This window comes from Diadema setosum, chromosome 4 (genome assembly GCF_964275005.1).
Source record: "Diadema setosum chromosome 4, eeDiaSeto1, whole genome shotgun sequence".
NCBI lineage: Eukaryota > Metazoa > Echinodermata > Echinoidea > Diadematoida > Diadematidae > Diadema > Diadema setosum.
In genome coordinates this window covers 31,121,626-31,131,692 of record NC_092688.1, presented here as the reverse complement: position 1 = coordinate 31,131,692, position 10,067 = coordinate 31,121,626, and the positions used below count along the sequence as shown (strand labels likewise).

At 36.5% G+C, this 10,067-nt stretch overlaps 1 protein-coding gene across 1 annotated transcript; it reads right to left on the bottom strand.

The window, feature by feature from the left end:
- Nucleotides 1-2,950: 2,950 nt before the first annotated feature.
- On the bottom strand, nucleotides 2,951-9,882 carry LOC140228017 (intraflagellar transport protein 20 homolog). The gene is made up of 4 exons (XM_072308411.1): nucleotides 9,522-9,882; nucleotides 7,081-7,166; nucleotides 6,408-6,511; nucleotides 2,951-5,207 (listed from the first exon to the last, which is right to left on the bottom strand). Exons 1-4 carry the CDS (start codon nucleotides 9,646-9,648, stop codon nucleotides 5,126-5,128), a joined length of 399 nt encoding a protein of 132 aa, XP_072164512.1. The 5' UTR covers nucleotides 9,649-9,882; the 3' UTR covers nucleotides 2,951-5,125.
- Nucleotides 9,883-10,067: the final 185 nt, after the last annotated feature.

Sequence of the window (10,067 nt, the reverse complement as noted above, 5' to 3'; positions counted from 1 at the left end):
GTAGCATGAGATGCGGTAGATATGAAAAAGCAAAGGGAGCATTTGTACGCAAGTGTAGATAGCTGTGTTTATCTATCACTCAAGAACTGTGAGTGATGAGAATCCAAATAGCAATAAATCTGAAACCATTTTTCAGTTTTGTTTGGATTGCATTGTAACAACTCACAAGATATGCTTCGTACATCAATATGTTGCACATGATTGTTTGATATATATATATATATATATATATATATATATATATATATATATATATATATATATATTACATTCAACATGGACTAGTATATTTGTCAAATCATCGTGATTAAGTCAAAAGCATTACTTTCAACCCTTTCTGTGCTGCAGACTTTGGACAGTGTACAATGCTTTGGGATTTTCTGTGCCAACCAGCACTTAATAGCCCACAAAGAGTTGAGAAAAAAAAAAAAGTTGTTTGTTTGTTTGTTTGTTTGTTTGTTTTTTCACCGCAGCTCTTGGTATTAAGTAGAAGACATATAAAGAAATTTGTACATTTGTATTTCAAAATACTTCGTGACTGCATGTGTCTATGAACTGCTGTGAACTGCTAAGATGTGAGCCGAATAAAGGTTGTAAAAAGGCAAGTATTACTAATTGTGATGCCATTGTAATATAGTCTGAATTTTAGTATCAAAATTTCTCAGTTGAAAATGTGTATTATATTTCTATGTATTGTTTTTATAAAAGGGACCAATAAACACATGCCTATTTAAAACATAAATACTGGCAACTGTGCCAATTTTTTATTTTGTTTGGCAACTCAGTCAATTTGTTAATGTGTTTTGACCATCCACTTTACTTTGTGATAGATGACATATTGATATCTCACAATCACTGAAGATGACTAAGGTTTATTTCCTTTGATTGTGGACATGTGATATTAATGCAAAATTACATTGATACTCTAAAGTCCTTTTGTCCTTTACTGGTTGTTGTTTTTTAAACCAGTATGCTGCACCTTCTACTCAAATACATGTCCCTAGAAAACAAGGGTTTAGGAGGAAATTATGTTTGTTTTCCTTCCAAATATAGTACATAGTCCGTTGCTTCTGTGTATGCATATTGCATTGAACATATTTTTTTCTGTAAATCTACCCCCATATATAAACAGTATGTATGTGGCAACCCAGAAATGAGCATCCCAAACAGTGAATACTACAAACTTTGTAAGTTTACCCCCCCCCCCCACAAATTTTGTTTGAAAACATTTTGATAACAATTAAGTATTCTGTCAGAGGTATAAATAGGAAAATTTACCCTCACAAGTTTATTTCACCCACCCCTGAAATCAGAGTGGAGTTTACCCAGTCGCTTCAAATTCTAAGAAAACTGACTGCATCCCGATGGATGTGGTTTTGAGCTCCACACATTCATTCCCGCATTCATTGTGACTGGACGTCATTCTTCCTTTCTTTCAGTTTACCTACGTATCCGTCCACCCCCGCCAGAGTGGGGTAACATGTATATATACAGTGTATATATATATGAATATTATATATATATATATATATATATATATATATATAAATATATATACACATATATATGTACACTATGTACACACATATAGGACTAGATGAATTTACTTTCATATCACAAATCATACTTTCATGTGTTTTCCTACCATAAAATTCTTCACTTTTATAAATTTTGAGGTGAAGTCAGCTTTTTGTGTATGATTACAATGGACTCGGAACCGGCAGTTTTCTTTCGTTTTATTGAAATTTCGTTATAACCGAACAAGTAAACAATAAAAAAACTTAGAGCGGATAAAATTGCGGCCTGAATTATTACTTTATTGGAACAATTTTGTGATAACTTTGCTCATTATAATGGGAATGCACTGTATAATGCTCCAAACTACTGAACACAGTCAATATCCCTTCTCTTCTCTCAACTTCCAACAAAAAAATGAGAGAATTACAAGATATGTCATCCAGAGGATGTTATCCTAGTCATGCAAACTGCCTATTGATAATGGTCTCCTCCTTTTATGATACAATAAAATGTGCACTCTATACACCTAATTACATGTATACCGCATCTACTTCATTTAAGTACCATTTAGAATTTAATGTGAACATTGTTGAATTAGCATGATTCCATTTGGGCAAGTACAGAAACAAAACAAGTTGAAACAGAAACTGAAATATACACCAACCACTACACACACACACACACACACACACACAAACACACAAGTACACATGCATTTATATTAGTATGTCTCACTAGAAGTCTGTCTTGCCCTCAACGGTGAAATATTGAAAATACAAAAGGATGAAATTATTTGTGTGTGTGATTTGTTCTTTCTGTTAAAGATAAGAGAATTACAAGATATATCATCCACAGGAAATTATCCTAGTCAAGCAACTGCCTATAACAGTCTCCTCCAGTTATATGATAAAATGTGCACTCATGTATATACCTAATCATATGTGTACACACCTAATTATATCTATTTCTTTGAAGTACTCTTTAAAGTGCCATTTAAAATTTGATGTGAACATTATTGATTTGTCATAATCATTTATTTTTGCAAGGACAGAAATAAAATAAACCAACTGAAACTGAAATATACACCCACTGACATAAACCCACGAACCAAACACATGCATTTATAAAGTATGACTCACTAGAAGTTGACATCACTCATTAATACGGGCACCATTTAAAGCTTTCAGCAATACATTTGTATCAACCAATCTTGTACATAGATCCATTTACTGACATTTGTTTAATACATTGTATTTATTTCCAAGTGACCATAATGTACCGATACATTGTACCATAGTCTATGTACAGAAATTACATCAGGAATTACATTGATGACTTCACAGTTTGAAAAAAAAAAGTCTTTGAAATTATCAAAAAAATGGTAACATATCATGCAGCTTCATTCATGCTTTCTAAAGCACATGTACAAGCATTTTGCACCATAGTGTAGTTTGGACTGTGATTTATTTGTAGGCTATTTTGGGTGTTGTCATTTTTTCCTTTTTTTTTAACCAATAGATTGCAACTTTGCTCTGAATTGGCAATAATGCAAAACTAATAAATGCCCACATAAAATAAGATATTGCTCGATCAACTACAATGTATTATGAAACAAACCCCCCCCCCAAAAAAAAGTGCTCTAAGCAGTGTTCTTTAAGCTACTTCCTTCTTCTTCTTCTTCTTCTTCTTCTTCTTCTTCTTCTTCTTCTTCTTTTTTTTTTTTTGGGGGGGGGGGGGCAACAATGTTTACTCAACCCTATAATAACTCTTCAAAGAGAAGTTTACCCAACAGAGTCTAATCATCCATTAATGAGTAATGAATTATCAAAATTTTGACAATTGTGGGCTTCCCATCTGAAGAGTACACGGCATGAAATTTATGAAAACTTCAAATTTCATAACTTTTGAACAGACTATGCAAATTCTGCAGTGCACTGCTATATCATTTGAATACACAGGCTGTTACATGAACAACTACATCCTTTCATCTGAATGTTGAAGGCATTCTTTCACATATCAAATATTTCATGAATTTTCCCTATAGGATTTGTGAACATCTGTGTATTTGAAGAACACATTTGTTGTCCCTTTGGGTTGAATTATGGACAAATAAACCCTTTCCTTAAAACAGAAATGAAGAAAAATAGTGATAAGACAATATTTACAAATGAAAACATACAAATCTGTACATTGACTACAAGAGGTATACACGTACTGATCATTTTCAGTGCTGCATTACAATAACAAATCAAGGTGAAACATGTGTTGACCCAAGTTCTTCCTGCAGTTCCCATAGTGAAATGGAGTCATTTTAGAAATATTTTTGTTTTGACGTTTGACAAACATTCAACTATGTTATGCACAAAATCATACGAAAACAGGAGTGTCTTTTTGCTGAGGAACAAAATGGAAACAGATTTCTTTAAAACAGACAGTTATGTATATTAATGTTTTAATGTACAGTACTGCAGTGATTGCATGAATACGGGAAATGTTGAAAATTTGTGTACTTTCCAAATCCAGTCAACTATACATATACTCATCAACATTTTTTTGCAGTGCAATAGCTGATCATTACTAATTGAACAGGTGACAGGCAGACAAGATTTTCTCTAAACACAATTGAGTATGCCCATGGACCTACATGGTATGCCTGACTGTACAAAATGCTACTTTCAGAGCATGAACTTCAATCACAGGAACCTGGGTCCACAATTAAAAAAAAATCATCCATAGTTTCCTTAAGAACAAGGTAGGGGAACTCTGACTAAACTTGTTGTCTCGAGTGCTAATACCCACAGGAGAATTCCGTTCCACAAGAGTGCTGTCAATGAAATATCTTCAAATGACATGCTTGTCATATAAAAATGTCATTAACTGCAGTGGGGCACACAACCCTTCTCAAGATTAAGTGTGATCGTTGCACAATAGAAGTTTTCACACAGACCAGTGTGCAATTAGAGGACAACAAAGGTTGTGTCTGGGTGTGGCAAGCATATCACTAACAAGGACTATGACATTTATAGAGATCCATTTGCCAGAGAAAAAGTTTCTTTGACATCTCAGATGCAGCTCCAATTATGTGCAGACACATTTTTGAATCCTGACTTTTAATTTTGGAAATTAACTTTAAGAGGGCAACATAAACAGAGAAGTGACATAAATTCCTGGTATGAACAACATATTTGAGCATAACATATGATATTGTAGCCAGAATTGAAACAAAGTGAGTCACAGTCTGTTAGCTACTCAGGTAAGAATCATATCCATACATATGCCAACACTCTATCAATCTAAAAAGGAAATGGTTGAGGCAGAGAGATAAATCATTGTCTTTGAATGAAAGATAATTTTTTTTTCTTTATCGATGTTATTCTCTGTTTCATTTCTTCTTCCAAGAATGGGAAGGAGGGGTACAACAGAAGCTCCGACTTGGTTTTAATGTCATACTACCCAGTGGTATGCGGTAAGCAATATCCTACACACAGTTCACAGAATGAATGAATGGCATAAAAGGCTTTCATGCAAATGACTCCATTTCATGGCTGAATGGCCATGGTATTTTTCAAAATCATACATAATATACAGTACTTCTACTTATAATCTACTATTTATTCAAAATAAACTGTTCGATGAAGTCATTCTGTTCAGCCTCTTCTTTCTGTAGTGCAGCATACTGGATTCGATATCTGAAAAGGAAACAAATGCACATGTAGTCAGTCCCTCCAGGGAGGTGAGACACCTCCCTGGTCCCTCCAAAAGTCTTACAAAGGATACACCCAAGCACTACAAGCACATACCCAAGCCTGAAAAGAATACACACAAGTTTTCTTTATTTTAACATTTGTTAGCTGGATGTAATTGAGGAACCAGAATGAAGTCACTCTGAAGGAAGTTCATCTATGGGTTTGAAAATAAAGTAATAATAACAATAACCATGAAATACATTTGTACATGAATAACCAGAGGGATTGGAAAAAGAGGGCATCTCAACAAGAGGGGGCGCTCTTATACTTTATCAGAGTGGGTAAAAAAAAAAAAGTCTCTATGGACATCTCTTTGTAGGTGGTGCCAAACCATGATAAAGCAGTTAATACAACCATGAAAATCAAAGGGCAAAGGGGTGAATGTCAGTTGAATAGCAAAGGATAAGAGCAAATTAGAGCAAACCTCTCTAATACTAATATGTCATTGTCAAACTCCATCACAGCTACAGATGGGCTAGCATTTTATCTCATGTCTCCGTCATAATTGGCATGCAATGTTTGTATAAAAGAAATGAAGAAATTTACAGCTTTGCAGCATTATGCTGGTATTGACAAATGTTGCACACAGAAATTTGATCTCCCTTGAATATGTGCAGAACAGCAGTAAGAGAGAGAACAATACATATGTACAAAAAGTCAAACATACTCAACAGTACAAGGCATGGCAACTGCTATTCACAAAGTTATCAAAAGCATTAATCTCAGTCTATATGACAGACAATGTCTTCCCCATTCTTTCTTTCTTTTTTTTTTTTATTTCTCAAGTTTTGGATTACTGAAGTAGTATGTAGATTTTGTCTTCATTTGGATATAATTTGTAATTGTTGCGAAGGTACATAATTTTGGTCTCCCATCCATTTTCTTTTTTATTTCACTTCTGAATTTGATTTTGAGAGAGGGAGAGCTTGCATCCTCTCTTACATGTACATGTGTTATTCCATAACTTGTAAGAACCAAACTTTCTCTAACGAGTTGTTCCATATTAATCCTGGACAAATCTGAACATTTGGTTGTTGGTTAGTTTTGGGGATATGGGTAAGGATTGTTTGTAATTGTGATGATTATGGTCATGATTATTATAAAAGTAAAACATATTTCCTGGATAGGGGTGATCAGAAATACCTTTCTAGTTGTGTTTTCTTCTCTGCTATCAAAGCTTGTAATTGCTGCTGTTGGGCTTCCCTCTGCTTGGAAATGGACTTCAGCAAGTTCCGAGATCCAATGGCCTAGCAGAATTTGACATTTAGAAATGGAGAAAATAAACATTAGGCAACCATTTGAAGGAGGTATAAACGTCTTATTTTAATTGGCTGAAAGTTGGCTGAAATAGGTATTTTGTACAATTAACTAAAAACAAAACACACAGACAAAAAAAAGCAACAAATTCTGAATACTGAGTAAAGACAAATCAAACATTCAATTTACATTTTAATTGTAATGGTTACTGTAAACAAAGAAACAGAAAATCCTGACAAAAACTTCATAGGAAACCTAAGGAACATGAATCAATAAATCAGAATAAGTCACTGCAGACCAAACTGCAGCTCAACGTAGAACTTGATGTATTCCTGCTGCAGAAGTGATCCACATTTAAACTCTGACAGGAAATTATATTCAACATTATGATTACCAAATATATTTAACATATTCAAGGTATAAAGTCATAAATGACTATCAATGTACTGAAGTGTCTCCTTATTTACCTTATGTAGCAACAGACACAAAAACGTACAGTAATGCATGAAACCACTGTCTGGGTAAACAGCGTACAACTTGTATTAATACTGAGACTTACCTTCATTTTCTCATTTTCAACTGCTTTGGCAAGTTGATCGACCTTTTCGATGAACCCTCCAACAATATGCTGAAATTCACCAATTTCTGTGGGTTGGACATGGAAAAGAGATTTTTTTTTTTTTCAATGACAATAATGTTTTGAAAATAATATGAACAACAAAACAAAACATCAAGGGGATACATAAACACCTTGGATACAAGTTCTTTATCCTCATGGATGACTGGAGTATCCTGGTAAGTCACTACACAAAAAGGCACATAAACAAACCTCAAACGAACTCACAGTGGCTCAGAAAATACAAATTCAGATGTCAAGATATTTCCTAAGAATAACAAGAGACCCGCAGGTCTAACGCTCACCTGAGTATCGCAAGTTCACCTTTCACGCAGTCACTAATCTAAATTATTCACAGCTCTACTAAAATTTGACCAGGCATTCTCAAGTAGAAGATGAAAATGTACAATAAAAAAAAGGGCCCAAATTTTTTTACGATTCCTTAATTTGGGGAGATTGGGGGCCCCTGGGGCCCCCTGGGTGGGGCAGGGTGCCCATCTTGATAAATTGAGATCCTGACCCCCTAGGGATGCTACCTGCCAAGTTTGACGAAAATCCATCATGAGGTTTTCAGGAAGAAGATGAAAATGTACAATTCAGGCCCCCATTTGGACCTCCCCCCCCCCCCCCCCCCCAGAGGGGCATCCCTGGATCTGCTATGAACAAACTTGAAACTACAGTCATTAATGTACTCACTCATAGTATTATCTTAGCTCTATAACTTCTGATTCTAGAGAAGATTTTTAAAGATTTCTTCATTTTTTTTTCTTTTTTTTTTTGGGGGGGGGGGGGGGTTTGGGGGCCCCTGGGGGCCTCCTGGGTGGGGCATGGTGCCCATTTTAACAAATTAAGATCCTAACCCCCTAGGGATGCTACCTGCCAGGTTTGGTGAAAATGGGTCATGGAGTTCTCAAGAAGAAGATGAAAATGTACAATTTAGGCCCCATTAGGACCGCTCCCCACCCCCCTCCCCTGGGTCCCAAGGGGGGCACCCCTGATTCTGCCATGAACAAACTTGAAACTACAGTCATCAATGTACTAACTCATAGTATTAACTTAGCTCTATCACTTCTGGTTCTAGAGAAGAAGATTTTTACAGATTCCTTAATTTTGGGGGGTTTGGGCCCCCCTGGGGGCCCCCTGGGTGGGGCATGGTGCCCATTTTAACAAATTGAGTTCCTAACCCCCTAGGGATGCTACCTACCAAGTTTGATGGAAATCAGTCTTGGGGTTTTCAAGAAGAAGATGAAAATGTTAAAAGTTTACGCACGACGGACGACGGACGACGGACGATGCACGACGCACGACCCCAGACGGACGCCGGACGAAGGGCGATCGCAATAGCTCACTTGAGCCTTTCGCTCAGGTGAGCTGAAAAGCTGTACATAGACTGAATAAAGTTATTTATAGAGAGACAGAGCCAGATTTTTTTTTTTTTTTAAGCAAAATCTTGGACCCAACATTGCCCTTTCAAAATCCTGTTCATATGGCTCTGTGATTATGTAACTGCAGCAACACACATTTGAAGTTGCTGCTTCCCAAGTGCAGTTATTGCACCTCAAAATAATCATTGCCTGCCTTTTTTAAACAGCAGGAGAGCCCATGCCATACTGTGCGGAATTGAAAGAGCTACCTCATGTGAGTGTAATATCCTGTAAAAAACCTGCACAAAGATCAAAGGTTTGACATCCCGTGCCCAAATTTGACAACATGCAAAAGCATAGGTTTCTACATCTGTGACTAGCCTGAACGGAGTATCTAGACTAGGAGTAGGAGCCTTCAATACTCGTGTCACCGGCAAACAAATCTTGGATGGCGTTTAAATTACCATATGCATGGGCAGCTTACTTTAAGTTATAGGCCTACATTGGTTTTTATATGAGAACCTTGCACTTCTGACCAACCGTAGATTCTACATCATTACAAATTATACAAAGACTTCTGAAGATTAATGTTAACAAACACTTGTAAGTTGAACCAAATCTTTCACTGCAGTTTGGGTAACTTGAACTGGGTTTCTTTATCAATAAACTAGTGTTTTCAGTGCAGTGGCAGTACGTTAGCAGATTCCCTCTTTGTCTTTGTAACGCTAACAGTAACACATCACAAAATGACAGTGCATACACTGACATATCGATACCAGACTGTCCAGAGATTATTTATGAATATTTGATACTTGGACAATACTGGCAACTGAAGTGGATGTATGGGGTGCCAGTCTAGTTGAGCAGTCGCAAACGCCAAACCCCGAAAAAAGGCCGTGCATGCTTGCATGCTACTGCTTGAAAACCCAACGCCGTCGATATTGTTGGAGACGGTGCTTCTCTGAAAGAAAACGAAAATCGACCACCACAGTCACACAGAGACATCTAGATTTTACTTACTATCTACAAATTCCTTGCATTCTTCTTTCAGTTCAGTAGTTTGACCCTGAATCTCTGGTTCTAAAACCCGAATCTTATTCAAATCATCAAAGTGCAAGCCAGCATTTGACAGGGCTTCGTCGGCCATGGCGACGGTACACAATCAAACGTTGCGAAGCGGCGGAGGGCAGGCATACATACAACGCAATAAATATGTACATGCAATGGATTCGCACGGTCGTAGTCGGTACGGCGGCCAGGGTCTACCACCATACGGTGCGGTGTCACGCCAGCAGTTTCCCGTGCTGTACGTAGGAGTATCCCGCTAGCGCGCTGTAGCTGCAATCGATGTGAACCGCTTTACCATCGTAGGAATGCGTACTGTAAGAACTCGGCAATGTAGATTTGAAATATAATATGATATACTTTATTTACAGATTTTATTTCCATTACTTTAATTTTAAAATCATTTTTAATATTTAATAGTTGATATCAGAACATGTTTTCACCAAATTTGAATAATTTGAACTAAGTAACTTATTGTATGCAAATTGGCATGAATATCAG

Excerpts from the sequence above, each read along its gene's own strand:
- LOC140228017 (XM_072308411.1), bottom strand. The coding sequence starts at position 9,648 with ATGGCCGACGAAGCCCTGTCAAATGCTGGCTTGCACTTTGATGATTTG. Across the intron at positions 7,167-9,521 it reads ATGCAAGGAATTTGTAGATA|AAATTGGTGAATTTCAGCAT; the intron begins GTAAGTAAAATC and ends TCCAACCCACAG. Across the intron at positions 6,512-7,080 it reads TTGAAAATGAGAAAATGAAG|GCCATTGGATCTCGGAACTT; the intron begins GTAAGTCTCAGT and ends AAATTCTGCTAG.